Source organism: Pteropus alecto, unplaced genomic scaffold, assembly GCF_000325575.1.
Source record: "Pteropus alecto unplaced genomic scaffold, ASM32557v1 scaffold74, whole genome shotgun sequence".
Taxonomy (NCBI): domain Eukaryota; kingdom Metazoa; phylum Chordata; class Mammalia; order Chiroptera; family Pteropodidae; genus Pteropus; species Pteropus alecto.
Genome location: NW_006436291.1, coordinates 4,528,030 through 4,545,554, shown reverse-complemented (window position 1 = coordinate 4,545,554; position 17,525 = coordinate 4,528,030). Strand labels below are relative to the sequence as shown.

General features: G+C 48.0%; 3 protein-coding genes and 1 long non-coding RNA gene across 5 annotated transcripts in view; 2 read left to right on the top strand and 2 right to left on the bottom strand.

Moving 5' to 3' along the window:
- UROS (uroporphyrinogen III synthase) overlaps positions 1-5,199 on the bottom strand; it is an 18,764-nt gene extending 13,565 nt beyond the window's left edge. Inside the window, exon 1 of one of the 2 annotated variants that reach the window (XM_025047518.1) lies at positions 4,749-5,199. The gene's annotated coding sequence lies outside the window, so the exon portion shown is untranslated. The remainder of the gene's footprint in view (positions 1-4,748) is intronic. The other variant, XM_025047516.1, reaches the window with a different exon arrangement.
- Positions 5,200-5,275: 76 nt separating this feature from the next.
- BCCIP (BRCA2 and CDKN1A interacting protein) lies at positions 5,276-16,438 on the top strand. The gene is made up of 7 exons (XM_006912862.3): positions 5,276-5,478; positions 7,929-8,003; positions 8,704-8,784; positions 12,281-12,370; positions 13,112-13,299; positions 14,724-14,898; positions 16,038-16,438. The coding sequence occupies exons 1-7, from the start codon at positions 5,311-5,313 to the stop codon at positions 16,206-16,208; spliced, it is 948 nt and encodes a 315-aa protein (XP_006912924.1). The 5' UTR covers positions 5,276-5,310; the 3' UTR covers positions 16,209-16,438.
- LOC112480489 lies at positions 8,793-10,265 on the top strand. The gene is made up of 2 exons (XR_003046603.1): positions 8,793-8,959; positions 9,468-10,265. It is a non-coding gene; the product is annotated as an uncharacterized LOC112480489 (long non-coding RNA).
- DHX32 (DEAH-box helicase 32 (putative)) overlaps positions 16,271-17,525 on the bottom strand; it is a 36,144-nt gene continuing 34,889 nt past the window's right edge. Inside the window, exon 12 of the mRNA XM_015590173.2 lies at positions 16,271-16,812. Coding sequence (XP_015445659.1) covers positions 16,641-16,812 — 172 coding nt within the window. The 3' untranslated portion in view covers positions 16,271-16,640. The remainder of the gene's footprint in view (positions 16,813-17,525) is intronic.

The following is a 17,525-nucleotide window of genomic DNA, read 5'->3' as shown; positions in this document are numbered from 1 at the left end:
ATATATATATATATACTAGTTTGCTCACAAACGCTAGGAAATAACACTGACTCTTCTACTTCTCAAATGACATTTTATAAATGTTGTCAAGTATCACGAAATAATCTTCCAAAAATTTTCTGACAACCCGGAAAACAGCTGAATTCATCAAAAGCCTTACATACTTCATACCCTTTCTTCCTATAATTTCACATCTAAGAATACTCAAGCAATACTCCTAAGTGAGTGCAAAGATTAACATAAAGATGCTCATCCTGGTATTCTTTTTCTACTATTGAGATATAATTGACACACAACATTATGAAAGTTTAAGATGTACAGCATGTTGATTTGATTCATTTATATATTACAATATGATCACCACTGCAGTGTTAACTAACACCTCTATCACGTCTCATAATTATAATTTCTTTTTGTGGTGAAAGCTATTAAGATCCAGTCTGTTAGCAGCTTTGAAGTTTGTAATACAGTACTGTTGATTGCAATCACTATGCTGGGCATTAGATCTCCAGGAGTTATCTACTAGTTACAACTTTGTATCCTGGTATTCTACATAATCGCAAATAGTTAGAAACAATGTGAATGTCTAACAAGGACAGAATGGTTAGTCACTGTACAGTTATATGACATCATTAAAACATTAATAATTTAGTTATAGATTATATAATCACAAAATAGCATTAATTTTAAAAAATCAGGATTGAGAATTGCATAAATAATAGTATAATTTTATAGAATTTATATATACATAAATGACAGAATATGCACCAAAATTCTAATGGTAATTATTCTGGTGGTAGATTAGGGTGATTATTTTCTTCTTTACTTATTTCTGTATTTCCAATTTTGTTTTTACAACAAACATTAAACTCCCTTTGTAACAAGGGGGAAAAAGCACATTATAACCACCCCGAAGGCCTCAAAATAAATGCCAAAGAACTGGTGCATAAACTCTGCTTCAAATGCAGAGTATTACCCCGTAAGTATCATCAGATCTACTGGCAAGTTATTTAATAAACATGATACACTGATTGACAATAGTCAGACAGGGTATATTGCTTGGAGCAGAAATGTGTAAACTCTGGGAGCCATTACTTACAAATTATTACTGAGAATACTTCCAAAACATTATACTATCTACAGGATGTCTTAGGAAAATCTGGCTTAAAATGAATTGCTTTGTATCTAAGCAACCAAACCTGTGCGAACAAATAGTAATTATGAAATCAAGCTCTAATTATTGCTGCTGTCAAGCTGTTAGCTGGAGAGACTGGGGATTTGGAAAATGGGTAGTACCGTTTCTATCATTTCCTCAAGTTACCGGAATGGGTCTCACACAGAAACTGTGATGGTCACTCTCACGTGTCACCTGGCTAGGCTAGAGTCCCCGTTCATTCTCAGATGCGAATCCAGGTGTTGCGGGAAAGGTGTTTTTGGGATGTGATCCAGTCCACCGCCAGGCAGACTACCCTCGGTGATCTGGGCGGCCCTGACGCAGGCGGCGGGAAGGCCTGACAGAACCAAGGCTTCTGGGAAGAAGAAATCCCTCCCGTGGACGCAGCCTCGGCTCGTGTCCTAGTCCCGCCCGCCTCCTCGCCTTGTGTGGGGGTTTCGGACTCGCCCCCCAGGTGCACAAGTCGATTCCTTGCAGTCAGTCTCCTGATACACATCCCTGCGGGTTCTGTTTCTCTGGCTGAACCCTGACTGATGCACTTTCCAATTCTGGGGTTCCAGGCATCTGTAATGTCACTGAGTGGCAGATGAAACTTGGCATTTTCTGCTAAAGCATGAAGCTGTCCAGGGCACACAACATAAGCAACTATCGTGGGGTTAAACACTGGAAGCTTACTGCTGTTGGAAGCAGGGGACCCTGTGGCCACAGGCCTCTCCCCAGCCCTGCCTGTCCCTGCCATGGTCCTGGCTGAGACATAGGCCCCACGGGTCAAAGGCTCGCACACCCCAGCTGCCAGTCGCTCCCAAAGGTGTTTCTGCACAGTCCACAGCTGGAATGTCCTCAGGGTGATTAGGTGTGCATTATTTATTGGGAGTGGGGGCCAAGTTCAAGTACCACCAAGTGCTATGAGGTGATGTGGTAGAAGGGTCTGGGGTGCTGATAACTAGTTACCTCTCAAGGGGACCTGAGAAGGTGACATCTGAATGACAACAGCAGTGAGAAATAAAGGAGATGACATCAGAGTTGAGATCTGAGTGACAAGAGCCATGAGAAGAAATGTTCGAGTGTCAGAAAAAGGCCCTGTTGTCCCCAGGAGGGTAGGGTAGGCCTGGCTTGAGCGGGAAGGACAGAGCGCACTTGGGATTCCACGGGAAAGGGGAACGCACCGAAAGTGACAGTGATGGGACTCAACACTTCGAAGGACCTCGGCTTCTGCAACAAGGATGGCCACCGCAGGAGAGCAGGCAGTGGGGGTGCTTGCAGGGGTTTAGCCGTGAAGAGGTTAAGAAGCGGCTGGATCAGGAATTGATACAGAAGACAGAGTTAACTACTAATGTATTTCTGGGTGAAACCATCTGTCCACAGTCTGATTTGTGACGGTTGGAACCAGGATGGAATTAAGCTTTTCTTCTCTGAATCCCACTTAAACTTTAGGTTTGTTTGTGTAATCCTGTCAGTAAGCTGACAAATGTTTAAGTTGCTGTGTACCAAGCACTGGATATACAATGATTCCTGCCCTCCCACTTATGGAGGGTAAAATCGATATTTTATAAATAAAACTAATGACAAATCTAACGCTGAAGACTGAGCCAGTGGATGGCAACCTAGTCCCTGATTGGGTTAAGCTCCCTGGGGCCAGTACTGTGTTGTCTTGAAGGACAAACCCACAGGTAGTCCATTTATGCACATCTGCTGCTCTCATTCACACTCTGACCATGAGCTTGACACTGGGCACTGACCTGAGAGCACGAGGCAAAGTTTTACCCACTTCCCTTATCAAGGCAATACATGGTCACCGTGGGAAATGTGCAAACTACTTAAAAGTACAGTTCCTCAAACAACTAAACGTAGAATTACCATATGATCCAACAATTTCATCTCTAGGTATATACTCAAAAAAATTAAAAGCAGGGACTTGAACAGGTGTTTGTACACCCATGTTCATAGCAACGTTATTCACAGTTGCCAAGAGGCAGAAGGGACCCTAGCGCCCACCAGTGGATACATGAATAAACAAAATGTGGCCTATCCTTTCAATAGAATATTACTCAGCCTTAAAAAAGAATTCTGACACACTCTACAACAAGGATGAACCTTGAAGACATTATGCTAAGTGCAATTAGCCAGTCACAAAAGGACAAATATTACATGATGCCACTTAATGTGATGTACCTAGAATAGGCAAATTCATAGAGACAGAAAGTAGAACGGGGGCTTCAGGTGCTGCGGAAGGAGGACGGGGGGTTATTGTTTAATAGGTTCAGAGATTCAATTTTGCAAGATGAAAGACTTTTGGAGATGGATGGGGGTAAATGCTGCCCAAGACTGCAAATGTAATTCATGCCACTGAAGCGTACACTTAAAAATGATTAAAACGGTAAATTTTATGTATGTATATTTTACCACAAACAAAATGTATAAGGGAACAGGGAAATAAAATTACCCAAGATGTCTTACTGCAACTCTATTGACACATTGGCACTGTGCCTTCTGAGTCTTCTCCCTAATTTTAGCCTTTTGATAGGTGTTTCTCACAGCTTCCTCTCTTGTGTTATTGGAAGATGTTTTTGCATAAAGTTGTGGGACCCAGAGGGGCCAAGTTAGGCTGCCTGATGTGTAAGTGCACTAACATCCCTGTCGTGGCCTGCCTGGTAGACGAGACTCAGCGAAGATGGAACCCACGGAACACAATCACTGGGACTCTGGGGACACTTCAGGTATCTTGGTTCCAATTCCTTCTGCTGAAGGATTGTTGATTGCCGAAGGTTACCACTGTTCTGCTTAAACCTCTCCAGCCGTGGCCACCTCACTACTGGGGCAGCTCATTCCACTTGTAGAATCACATGCATCTAACCCGCTCTCCTCATTTTACAGAGGCAAATAATAGACCTTCCTCTCAGAAAGCTGATGTCATCTCTAATTAATAACCTTCTTTCTAAATGATGTCTTTTAGTGGGCTGCAAACTGGTAGCCTATGGGATAAACCCAGCTGGTCAATGAATTTTATTTGGCACAGGTTTTAAAAACATTTTGAAGATATAAAGAATTTGGACATTTCTTGCAAAAATCCAGATTCTCTTGAAATGTAAAAAGCTGACAGCCCTGGGCAGGCATTTCGAACTCGGCTGTGACCCGCCGCGGCTGTCATGTACATACTAGCTTGCCATAGTGTCCCCTGCGCCCCTCTCACAGTAGGCTCCAGTCTGTAATTCAGATTTCCCCACTGGCATTGAAGCATTTAAGGTTGATCCTTGCTTTTAAAGAAATTTTCAGGTCAAAAAGTATGCTTAAGGGAGTACGCCTAAAGAGGGTCAGCTAAGGGCAGGCACACAGATCAATCACTGACAAGGCCGTGCCACCGTGTTTGGGTGACGCCCGCAGAGTCCGGCCAGAGCCGGGCGGGGGCGTTATCTGCACGGATCCGGCGACCTTCCAGCTGGGGCCGACCACTGCCCCGGACTACGGCCCGCACTCAGGCCAGCAGCGGCCTCGGGGCTCCGCTCCCGACTCGTCATGCACTCGCTAGCGCCGCAGGCCTCTGCGTCTTCGTCTGTACGTCAGCGGTGACACCTACCTCGCTGGGCAGGTGAGGCCCGAACGGTCTGGGAGCTGGGGCCGTGGCCAGCCAGGCGCCGGCCCTGGGAAGTCGCCTAGGGCAACGGTATCTCGCGACCCCAACCGGGAGGCTGAGAGGCGGCGGGACCGATGAGCGGGGGGCAGGGAGGTCTCTCACCACGTGGCTTGAGCTGCCCTGGCGACAGCCCGCGCGGGGCTGGCGGCCACCACCGGCGCAGCCCCGGATTGCTGAGCCCGGGCAGCGCACAGCTGGAGCTCGCGCATGCGCATCAACACCAGCCCCCGGGGAGACGCCTCCGAGATGGGTCGAACCACTGCGCGAGGGGGAGAGGGAGCCTGGGAGGGAGTGAAGAAAGACCGAGGGAGGAAGAAGAGGCCAAGATAGGACCCCAGGCTGGACCTGGCTCTGGGGTATCACGGCCGTGGAGTCCGGCAGGGGCCCTAGCGTTGTCGCCGACTCAGCGCCGAGGTGCTTTGTGGTCTGTCGCCCCCTCGGCTTGTGTGGGTGGGTCGGGGGGGCGGGCGCGTGGCAGGTGCGCAGGCGCAGTGAGCACGGAGACATGGCGTCCAGGCCCAAGCGCCGCGCCGTGGGCGCTGGGGCTCCGCCGCCGCCAGATACCCCGGTCCCGCACCGCGAGGAAGCGGAGGAAGACGACCTCGAGGAAGAGGACGAGGACGATGAAGACAGTGACGAAGAAGAAAGTGATGACGACGAGGTCGTCGACGAGGTGAGAGGCGCACGCGACCCCGGCTTGGTTTGCACCTGGGAGGGAACACCTGGGCCGTGAGCGTGTGAGCGGCTCGGGGCCGAGCTGCGGGCTGGCGGAGGGTCTCACTCAGGGGTCTTCCACACAGCAGGGGCAGGGGGTGCTGAAAGCCCACGCCGGCCGCCTCGCCGTTTCTGGAAGGTTCCCTGCTCCGTTCGTTCTACCCCGAGCCTCTGCAAGCGCTCCTCTTCGTCCTGCAGTTCTTTCCTTCCTTGCTCAAGTCTCAACTACGCTGTATTTTCTGCCTCCCCCGGGCAGCCGAGCCTGCCCCTCTCCCCATGTTCTGGTGATGTGTCTGGAACGGGGTTCCTGCAGAAAAGCCCGTACATAGCGCCTGGCGTTATACGCACTTCATATTTATTGAATGAATAATTAGGAGTAAATGATCCTTAGGACCACTGAATGTCTAACAGTCACCTCAGACTTAACGCCTCCAGAGCTGAATTCGGCATTCATGCCTCTGCTCCTCCTCATCCTTGCCGCTTCTGCAAATGGTCCCCCAGTTCACCCGAAACCTGGAAGTTAAATTTCCTTCCTTTTCCTCATCCTACATCCAGGTCATCGGTAAATCCTGGTAGCTTCACCTTCGGTATCCAGACACTTCTCACCATTGATTGTGTACATCATCATCCACACCTTCACCATCTCTCACCTGGACTACGCAGTTTTAACCGGCATGCCTCGTTCCATGTTCCATTTACTCCGCTACTGAGTCCACCTGCAGCCAGAGCGATCTTTTAGAAATATAGGTCTAGTCTCACTCCCCTGCTCAGAACGCTCCAGTAGCTTCTCATTTCTAAGAAAATCCAGGTTCCTTGCTGTTGAAGAACAGGACAGCTAGTGTGGCTACATCAGAGTAAGCATTAGAGAGTGATGGCAAATCAAGTCAGATTTAAATGCGAATCAGAATGAATGTGAAGGCGGGGTTCAGAGAAGCGTGGATGCAGGATTAGGGTTGAGACTGGCATGGTCTCATCTTCCAGTGAACACAGCTTTTCCTCACAAATCAGCTTTTTACTTTGGCCTTTTGTCTTGAATTCGGTCTCACCATTTTTTACTTAAAAGAACTTTAGCTGGCTATTTTGCTAACTTTGAATTACGGAGATCAGTGGTTTTTGCATTAACACTGATAATCTATCAAACTGTCAAGGATTAAAAATTTGTGCAGTAACGATCATTGATGATGGTGTAAGAAAATAAGCATTTACATACACTGTTGGTGGGAGTATAAATTGGTGAAGGTCTTTGGAGGGCAGTTTGACAATGTCTGTCAGATTTTAAAGTGGGTACATTCCCCTGACTCAATAATTCTTCTTGTAATAGTAATAATAAAAGATGTTCTAGGCTCTGTGCACTGTGTACTAACTCATTTAATGTTTACATCAACTATATGAAGTTAGTAATTATCATTTTACAACAAGGGACACACAGCAAGTTAAGTGAAAACGGCATGTATAGCACAGTCTATGTGAAGGAAAGAAGAAACAGTATATTTGATTATATGTGTCGAAAACTTCTTGAAAGAATAATTTACATAGGCAGTAACCTCTGGCGAGTAGCAGTGGGGGTAGGTAATAAGACTTTGACTCTCTAATCTCTACATTTTTCATAGTGTTAGAGAGTTAACTGCCTCAGGGCATTCGTATACGCTGCTCCCTGTGCCAGGAACACTCGTGTCCTCAGTCCCCAGCTCAAATCTCCCTTCTCCAAGGGAAGCCTTTCCTGACTTTGTGACCTCCTACTTTTCAAGCTGTTATAACACCAGGCACCTGTTTTATAGCTCACATAGTTGCAACTTTACATTTGAGTAATTCCTTTATGTCTGTATTCCCACCTGAGCCAAAAGCTCCACGAAGACAGGATCATTCGTGTCTTTACTCACCTGTTCCTCTCAAGTGCCTGGCGCAGTGTTTGGTGCACGGTGGCGCTAAGTAAAAACATACTTGCCAAGTGAATGAAGCGGAGCCTCAAATCCATGAGCTGAATCTAACTTTAGGCAATGCAAGGACTTTAGAAGTGATTTTCTTCTCTGCTCACCCTTATCGTAGTCAGGTAAATAATAATTTCTCCTTTGTGGCTGCTGTGACTTACCTGGAGCAGATTTTCTCTGCATCGAGACTAGCTCACTCTGAGTGTATTGTCCTCAGGCTTTTGTGTCAGACGGGGAGATGGTGTGAAGGTGCTTTGTATTCTCCGTGGATGCCATATTGGCAGTGTTGTTTATTTTTATGGACTAGATAGTTCTTTAGGTAACCTTTTCTGCTTGTCGTTTTTCTGGAATGTTTTGCAGATAGAGATAGGGCCAAAAAGCATGGAGGTGGAGGCAAAAGAAAAATTTGCGAAGTGGAAAATAATGTCTGAAGTATCTTAGAAAGTTATATGTGACAGCCTGTTTTGTGTGTTGTTTACAGGAAGTGAATGTTGAATTCGAAGCTTATTCCATCTCAGATAACGATTATGACGGAATTAAGAAATTACTGCAGCAGGTATTGTCTTTTACTCTTTATGCATAAATTTGCCCTTCTGAGAAAGTCCAGGCCATTCCACACAAGCTCTCAAATTTCATCCTGTCTTTTAGAATTCCCTCCCATTCCTGTCCTTTCGACCTTGCCTGGAAGGAAGACTTTCTCTTCTTTTTCAAAGCTAACGGCTCCCTCCTCTGATCAACATTTTTAAGTATTCTGTGTCCTAAAATACCCTCCCTTTCATCTGCTGATTACTTGAGCCACTGTTCCATGTTTCCGTAATTCCCGTCTCAACTTGGTGGCGGCGAGGAACTCTTACGTAACAGCCGCGTCACGGAGTGCCTTCTGGTGCTCCGTGTCCTCCTTTACCCCATAGGAGATGGAGATGGTGGTGGTTCTCTACCCTTTGCAGCCTCCAGTGTCCTTCCTGGTCACCAAGTTCTTGGGCCTCGTGTCCATCCTCGCCTTGCTCTTCTCCCCTCTTTCTTCTGCTGCTGCCCCAGACTTCCCGTGTTACCACTGACCGCCTCTTCTTAAATGTCAGTGCCTTTAGCTTCTTCGATTCTCCTGGGCTTTTCCTGTCCTCTTGGGATTGCATTTCTGGGTCATCTTCCTGGTCAGATCATTGGAATTTCATTATTTTTATTTGAATATGGAAATTAGGAGTTTTATTAGAAATTGTGTTTTGATTTAGTATAAAATAATTTTTATCTTGTCTTAGCTTTTCCTGAAGGCTCCTGTGAACACTGCAGAACTGACAGGTCTCTTAATTCAGCAGAACCACATCGGGAGTGTGATTAAGGTAAGCAGCGCAGTTGTGTGCACTCTTATTAAATTAGTTCTTGATCCTAGTAAGTTCGTCCTGATTTATAGCAAGCAGGCCAGAAGCTGAAATCGGAAAGAAGCATTACTGGACGAAGGGAGACTGGTTCGAAGGCCATTCCAGTAAAACAGGGTCATCAAGTGCGGTAATCCAGGTAGTGGCAATGGATAGTGAGAGATACGGCCTCGTTGAGAAGGTGTTTGGGAGGTGAAATGGTGGGGCTGGGCGACAGGGAAAAAGGAGTCAAGGGACACTCCCAAGTCTGCTCGAGCAATGAGATAGCAGCGAGGAGGACCAGGTCAGGAGGGGAAAGTGCGTTTGGATTTGTACAGTTTGAGTTTGATTTGCCTGTGAAACATGCAGATGAGATATTGAGCAGCAGCTGGAGACGGGCATCTTCGGCGGGTCAGTGGTGACGAAGTCGTAGAAGTGGTCGAGATTGCCTGGGGAGGGCAGGGACGGACACGCTGCTGACACCAGCGTTGCGTGGTGAATCGAGGAGTGGATGCTCAGGAAAGTGACCAGGGGAGGGAAGAGAAAAAGCAGAAAAGTGATGCCTCCCAAAGCAAGGGGTGGGAGCAGGGCTGGGTGAGTCATGAGGTGGCTCTTTGGTTATCTTTTGCTGCCTAACAAACTGCCCCACACTTTATGTCTTCGAATAGTGATACTTAACCTGCTTGGCTCGTGGACCTGCAGTTTGGACAGAGCTCAGTGAGAACAGCTTATTTTCTTCGTGGCACATCGGCAGGGGAGAGTCAGCCAGGGCGCGGGCGCTGGGGGACTTAGTTTCAGGATGGCTCACTCACATGATTGACAGGTTAGCGCTGGCTGTCCGTTAGGAGCCCAGCCAGGACTGTGGACCAGGGCCCTCACCTTCTCTCCGATGTGGGCCTTTCTGTACAGTGGCTGGGTCCCAGCAGCAGGCAGCCCCAAAGAACTGGGGGGGTGTGCAGGGCGTTTTATGAGACAGTGTCATAAAGAAGTTCAGAGAAGTTCCGTGCAGGTTCGAGGGGAGGGCACGTGGACCCCACCACCTGATGGGAGGAGTGTCTGGGTCACTGTCGGAAGAGAAGGTGGCACAGGAGGGACCGCTGCGGCCACAGGGACCTCAGTCTGTTTCCGTTCCACCTCTGAAAGCAAGGACCGTGCTGGCCTCTGCTTCGCAGAGGGAACGAGGGGGTTGCAGCGTAAGTGCCGAGAGCGGCAGTGCCACGTGGCAAGCGCTGTCCCTGTGGAGCTGTCGCTCTCGTCTTCCTCTGCCCAGCGCCTGTTGTCCAGCTCGCTGTGAAAACCCAGACGGACGTCTCCACTTCATCTAATGTTCCGCCCTGCCTGCCTTACCTTCAGCCATCCCACCTGTTTTCAAAGCCAAAGTTCTTGAAAAATCGTTTGTTTTCTGTCTCCCCCTTTTCTAAACGCCCTGATCTGGCTTTACCTCCAATACAACACTGAACTCCTTACCAGTCGGGTCCCCAGCGTCTCTGTTACTAAGTACCGTGGACACTTTTCAGATCTTCCGACAGCACCGGTGGCCTTGTGGCACCGAATGTGAAGGGCGTGAGGGGAGTGGCTGTGGAGCTTACTAGAACGGCAGGAAGGAGCAGACCAGCTGCTCTCATCAGACAGTGATCTCTAGCCGTTCATGTCCTGGGACTGAGGGCACCCACGAGGAGCGGGTGTTTTTATCTCTGATGGGGGACTCAGCTTTTAACTGGATAGTGACACAGAAAGCTCTGCAGTTACTATTACGGCCTCCCTGGCTTCCAGAGACAGTCATGGTGTCCCAGGGACAGAGACTCATTTTCCTAGGAGCGAGACTGCCCAGAGTTTTTGCTGGCACCTTTGGGACTGGATTTGGACTCTCCCAGAGACGGCATCCCTCGGGCCCTGGCTGGGGAAGGGTGGCAGACTGCAGACGCGTGCGCCGGGTGGGTTAGGGGCCGGAGACGCGAGGCCCAAGTGCTCTGTGAGGTGGTGCTTAGGTACTAAAAGGAGTTGTGTTGACCAAGAGGCTTGGGAGAGGTCAGGGGTGGCATGGGAGGGACAGGAGATGGCAGGAAGGAGGGGAGGCAGGTGGCTGTGGATGAGACTGATGTGATGGTGACCCCAGCCCCATGGAGAGGCAGACCGCGTGGTGCCGTCTCGGTGAGCGTGCTCCCAGGGATGCCAACTGCTTGAGCCAGGGGACCGTTCTGGATTTCTCAGGGTTCCTTTTTCTCCCGCTGGCCTTCTGCCTGTGGCTACTGCATGGCTGGCCACGGTAGGCGGGGTAGTACTTCCTTCCCCTCTCTCCTTCATGAACAAACATGCCTGTGGTCCTCTCCCTGGAACTGCCAGTCTCCCCCGACTTAACCTGCTCGTTTCTATGTTCGCATCCTCTTATTTGTTGAGCTTGAGACTCCTGTCATCTCGGCAGTTCCGTAAGCCTTTGACGCCTTACTGTAGCCACCCGCCCGCCCTCGTCCCCGCAGCGGCAGCAGCAGAGTCAGCGTCAGTCCAGGAGCCGCTTTGCCCCTTGGGCCCTCCAGTGTGCCCTGGACTCTCCTGAGGTCCCTGGTCTGGTTTGTCATCTGCCTCCACAGAGGCAGGTTCTGCTCTGTTCTCTGCCCAGGCCACTGGGGCGTCTTGGTGTCTGGATGATGTCTACCTCATCTGACTGACCCAGTGGCGGCGGAAGATGTGGCAGGGGTTTGTGAGGCCCATCCCACAGAACAAGTTCAAGGACAGGGCGGGGCAGTGGTGGGTCCCTGCTGTGGAGGCAGAGAAGCAGCCTCCCCATTTCATTTTACTTGCTCGGCACATCCTTCCCGAGGACTGTCTGGGCCAGGCTCCGTGCTCGGTGCAGGGGATGCAGTGCAGGGACTTTGCAACTTGGGCACATGAAGGAATGTGTGGATGACACGTTGAAGCCTCCCAGGGGAAGGGCTGTCATAGTAGAGCCAGGAAGCTCAAGTTGGAGTCAAGCCTTTCATTCTCGGTTCCGTTTTCTTCATTCTTGCCCTCTTTCTTTTCTCCTGCCCACGTGGTAGGAGTAAGTGGCACGCAGCATCGTTCGCCTTCCACAGTGGTCCGGACTGGCGCGTGCTCTGGAAGCCCATGAATTTTAGGTGAGAGTGCTGTGGACCCACCAAAGAACAAGCCAGGGCTGGCTCCGGCCAGGTTCTTTCGAAAATAGACTAATGTGGTTTCTTTCATGAGGTTTCACCTGTTCTGGATTTATAACGTGTTGAGAATATAGTAAAGAAAATGTTATAAGAATCTAGCATAAATAAATTTGGAGCAGGAAGAAAGTGTCCAGGATGTAAAACGAGGAGCAGAGTCAAGGGAGGCAAAGTGGTAAGGCGGCCACGCAGCAGTTGGGCCCTGACGCTTTTCTAAGGTGGCGATAGTAAAACAAAGTTTGATCTCAAAAGCGAAGAGTAATGAGGCCTGGATTTCCAACCAAATCTAAAATTTATTTATTTATTTTTAACAGCAAACGGATGTTTCGGAAGACAGTGACGACGACATGGATGAAGATGAGATTTTTGGTTTCATAAGTCTTCTAAATTTAACTGAAAGAAAGGTTGGTTTCACTGGGTGGCATCTGAACGGTTATTTGTTTGGCCAGAACCATCTTTATTTAATGCACGATGAAAGTGTCCTTTATGTCAGACAGTGATGTTAATTTAAGGCTTCGTGCTCTCGTGAAGTCTTACTGTAATTCTTTTTTCAATATGAAGGTGTTTTTGTTTTGTTTTGAATAACCTGTACCCAGTTAAAGCCATTTCCTCCCTGCAGTATAGACAGTCGTCATGTGGCATTACAGGAACTGCAGTTCTGATGTTGGTGTTGACACAGGAGCTGTTTGAGCTGCCTCCGCAGATGTTTTCATTGTCTCTGAGGCTTCGTTGCTTCCTGAAGTTGAGGGCACTGACATTTACTTGTGTTTCCATTCGTCTGTTTTTGTTCCTCATTGATGAGTTCTAATAAAGAGCAAAAGCAGCTGTCCAGCCTCCTCAAGTAAGATGGGCTGCACTTTATCTTTAATTTGTAAATGAACTTTCCAGTTATTTCCATCAGTCTATGCAGTGAACTGCAATTGCCGTGCCTGTGTGCCTTAGTATTAGTGTGCTGTAACCTCATCACTGACACGGTACATAACCAGGCGTAGTGACTTCTGAGGAACACTTAAGCGAGCAACCAAAGACGAGATTTTAAAGGCTGTGGCAGGAAACTGCCCTTACCTGCGGATGAAAAGTGTCAGTCCTCACTTTCAGGCTCTCCCCTGCGATGGCCTGAGTAAAGCCTTCTCTTTGCTTTCCAGGGCACCCAGTGCGCTGAACAAATTAAAGAGTTGATTCTAAGCTCCTGTGAGAAGAACTGCGAGAAGAGCGTGGTTGAGCAGCTGGACAAACTTTTGAACGACACCACCAAGCCGGTGGGCTTTCTCCTGAGCGAGCGCTTCATCAACGTCCCTCCGCAGGTCGCGCTGCCCATGCACCAGCAGCTTCAGTAAGAGACGGTGGGGACGCCTCCAACAGTAGCGTTTTTCCAAGTGGATTCAGAAGCGTAATTAAGTAGAATATGAGGATGTCGGTACAGGAAGAGTTCCGTCCTTGGCTGACGCAGCAGCGTGGTGCGAGGGGAGGGAACAGCCTGTGAGAGGCGTGTGTTCTCAGCCGGTTTTTCAGAGTTTTAATTGTTAAGACTTGTGAAAACAGTCTCAGTACTCTTAAAGACCTAAATGGTATGCAAATAGATGAGCTTCATATAGACTTTAGCCCTATTTGACAAGTTTTTCACCCTCTTCACAGATAGATTTTTGTAACACGCATCAAATACTGAATAATTATGACAATAATAGAAAGTGAGTAAAATTTCTAAATTCCATTAGGATAACTGATGGAACCATCATCTTGATACTGCGTTTCTGGCTTCTCAGGGTGTGGTGTTGTATTTTTAAATGCAGTTTTAAGTTTACAGAAGTACTTTAAATGTAAGACAGGCTAAGACTTGGTATTTTCTGTGCTTTGAAACAGAGGAGGATGAACATGCAGGTGGCTCCCCGGCTTTACAGAGGACATAGACTTGTATTGTGGGTCCCCTTTACGCAGTTTGTGGGGAGCAGGTGTAGTCAGGAAGCCTTTCCCTGTCCCGTTTTTCCTTCATAAAGTCACTGCGTTTTCATTTTCCTCTTTCTGTCTCCCCCTTCTCCTTCCCTCAGCTGCGACTCATTGTACTTCGGCCACAGCGTCTTTGTTCTGGCCTTTTTCCCTGATCGGCTGGAGCGCGTGTGTATTTGGTTTTCCAGGAGGGCGATCTGCGCTCTCCTTACCCTCTTAAAGCTGAAGTGGGTAGTTCAGACTTTCTTCACAGTTTTCGTTTAGCCAGGCGCAGAGGATTTGGTATAATTTTCAGAAAGGGAAGAAAGTGAAGGCTTCGTTACTCTCCCACGAGGACTGGAGGGTTTCGGGTGTCTGCCTTGCCGTGGCATCTCTTCAGTGTCGGAAAGCAGCCCCGGACTCCAGTGGTGAGACCGTAGTAGTCACATGTGCCGATGGCATTGGTTACAGCCACGTGCCCGTGTGTGTTTTAGTTAAATGTGTGTCGTTTCAGAAAATGCAGATTCTTATCTCTCTTTAACTTCTGCACCATCAGATGTCGAGTGAATTTGAGACTCATCTGTTGCTTGCACTGTATCCAGACCAAGAGCCTAACCTGAGAGATTCATTACACTATTTTAAGCAGCACCGCCACAGTCGATGAGAAGTGCAGCTGACGTTGTAATAGAACTCACTGCTTTAAGAGTGTCTGCTCATCGAGCCTGTGTCACAGCAGAGCCCACTGAGGCCTCACTGGCTTCCCTGTGCTCTGGTTTGTTGACGGACTGACTTCTGCTGACCCAGCGGGCAAACCTCTGTGTGTCTGCCTTGCAGGAAGGAACTAGCAGAGGCCCACAAAACCAACAAGCCATGTGGGAGGTGCTGCTTCTACCTTCTGATTAGCAAGACGTTTGTGGGAGCAGGAAAAAGCAACCCCGGAAGGACGTGGCGCAGCCACGGGGAGGACGAGCTGCTGTTCGCGAACGCGGAGGAGGAGTTCTTCCACGAGGTGAGGCCGCTTGTCGGGACGCGCGGAAGGGCCCCGGCGGGATCGGGCTTCATCGCTCTCCTAGTTTATGTCAGAGCCCTTGAGCGTGGCCACTCTGTCCTCCGTATTCCCCAGCAGCCGGCAGCTAACATGGTGCTTGGCACACGCTGGTTCTCAGGTCGGTGATGAGTGTGGGGAGGAGACAGTCGGTGAATGTGCTCAGAGGGATCGGTGTTTCTAATACGCTAACCGTGGGGTCTGATGTCAAACTGCTCCGTGACGTGGACGTTAGCCTAGGTTGACAGATGGGGACGCTGAGTCTGAGGGAGGTTGGAGCCACTCAGATCACACAGCCGGTCGGTGTGGAAGCGGGTGGACCCCTGCTCTCCCATGCTGGCTCACGTGTCGCTCTGTGCCCTTAGTCCTGGATGTCATCCCATTGGTGGGGTTTCTAGCATCTTCTTCCTATAAAGGTAGCTTGTGCTGTGACAGACAACCAAATATCTCTTCTCTGAAATGTTAAGTAATTCTCAAAGGGAACGTATTTTGCTCGATTGGATGATATCACATTACTTTGAAGATGTTGACTAAAGACTAAAGCACTACAGATTTGCTCTGATCTTGTTTTTTAGGAAGAAAATTAAATAGTGACAATTAAATTTAAAAAATTTATGCCGTAGCACCTCAGGCAGTCAGTTCGGGGGGAATATTTATGGGTGCTTTAAGATGGCCTGATTATGCAAACCAGCCTGTCTTCACACACAGCTTTATGCCAACGAAGCAGCTGGGCCACTGGGAGACCAGCATTTGAAGGTTCTTATTGTCAAGCGTTATGTGACTTAATTTTGCTTGTCTTTCATTAGATTATTTTGTGAATCAAATGAGGTCATGAATATGAGTGACTTCAGAATTACGGACAGTGTAGAAGGGGGTAGAGATCACTTAGCGGCTTATTCACCTCTGAGCACTGGGACACGTCTGTGGGTTAAAACCTGCTGGTGAGCGTTTTTTGTAACTTGCTCAAATGTCCCATTCGAGCTTACGTTACTGAGTTTTCCTTCTGTAGCTGCCGTTCTTATGTAGTATTCTTTGTTGTCGATTAAGAGAGTTTGCGTTTAGGTTGTCTCATTTCTACGTTCATGGTTATTTCTGTGGTTTAGAAGGCGATCCTGAAGTTCAGCTATTCGGTGCAGGAGGAGAGCGACACATGTCTGGGAGGCAGGTGGTCCTTCGATGACGTACCAATGAAGCCCTTGCGAACGGTGATGTTAATTCCATGCGACAAGATGAATGAAATCATGGATAAGCTGAAAGATCATCTGTCTGTCTAGCCCATTTCCCACGGACAGTGGGGTGCTTGTTTTTGTAAAATTACCAGAAAACTCAGTGGAGATTTACTGAAAAACTGATGACTTTATTTAGATTTAGGTCCTCTACAAAAAGTAGGGTTCTGTTGCCTGTGTCTGTGACACATTTACAAAATACGTTTTTTGTTTTTTATTTTTAAATTTTGGTCAAATTATGAATAGTTGATTAAAAACTTTCCCAATAAGAAGAAAAACATGGAGTAGTTATTTAAAGAACTCATTAAAAACTTCTATTTTTTTATTTTCAAATAACATACAAAGTGTTAATTTTTCAAGACTATCCTCTGTGGGGTGGGAGACTCCTTGTCGTGGGATATCTGCACCTCTCCAGCGGACCAGGTAGGCTGCCTTTGCGATACGTATTGCACATCATGTTTTGTGTAGAAGGTTCTAAAGTCACTGGAGAGTGCATCTTTGCTCAGTAGTTTCAGGGCACTTTTCACATATTTTCTGTTCCTTTTTCATTGTTGAAATAGGTGATAGGTGGTCCACTACTTGCTGTAGAATATCCTTGCTTTCACTAGGAGGCAGGTTACTGAAATAGTATTGTGGTGCCAGCTGCATAAATCTGTTTAAAACAAAATTTTAATTAGTAATAAAAATAATTATTATTTTTTATGAGAGAGATCAAACATCATGGCTGAGCACTTCCCAGCTCTGGAGAATCTGTTTGTAGAACTGTTGTTTAGCTTGAACTCCTCAGTCTTAGTCTGCCTTTGTAGCATAAACACTTCATACCGTTTTTATGGACCAATCCAGTACCATTTCTGGGATAAGCTGGCGTTTCTAGTGCTATGCCAGTGGAAGTGATGGCCACTGCTAACCACTAGGGGAAACTGTTACTTCCCCTAAGACCCATCAGACTATGTGCAGGATCAGATCAGATGCTGGGGAGAACTTCGGGCGGGTAAGAGGGAGCGTCTTTGCCTCTTTCTGTTATTAACTAATCCTGTTCCACATCTAGCTGCTGAAGCCAGACACGCATTAGGTTCTCTTGGTTCCTACCCAGAGCATCACTCTGCCCAAGCAGCAGTGGTACCTTCGAAACGGACCCAGCATCTGCAATAGCCTGAGAGACCAGTGTCCATTCTCACTACTGCCCCTCTAAGCCCATTCACTTGGCTGCCAGAGTGACCTTTAAAAGTATGGAGAAGATGCCACCCTCGCTTAAAACTCTCCAGTTGCTTTTACTGTACTTGGGATAAACTCCAAATTCCTGGTGTGGCCCATGAGCCCTGCCGCTCTGGTACCTGCCCGTCTTCACCCTCGCCTCACCCCTTC

What these genes read in the sequence shown, in the direction of transcription:
- BCCIP (XM_006912862.3), top strand. Translation starts at nt 5,311, where the DNA reads ATGGCGTCCAGGCCCAAGCGCCGCGCCGTGGGCGCTGGGGCTCCGCCG. An exon ending in ACGACGAGGTCGTCGACGAG is followed by an intron (nt 5,479 to 7,928) that starts GTGAGAGGCGCA and finishes TGTTGTTTACAG; the next exon opens with GAAGTGAATGTTGAATTCGA. An exon ending in AGGAGGAGTTCTTCCACGAG is followed by an intron (nt 14,899 to 16,037) that starts GTGAGGCCGCTT and finishes TCTGTGGTTTAG; the next exon opens with AAGGCGATCCTGAAGTTCAG.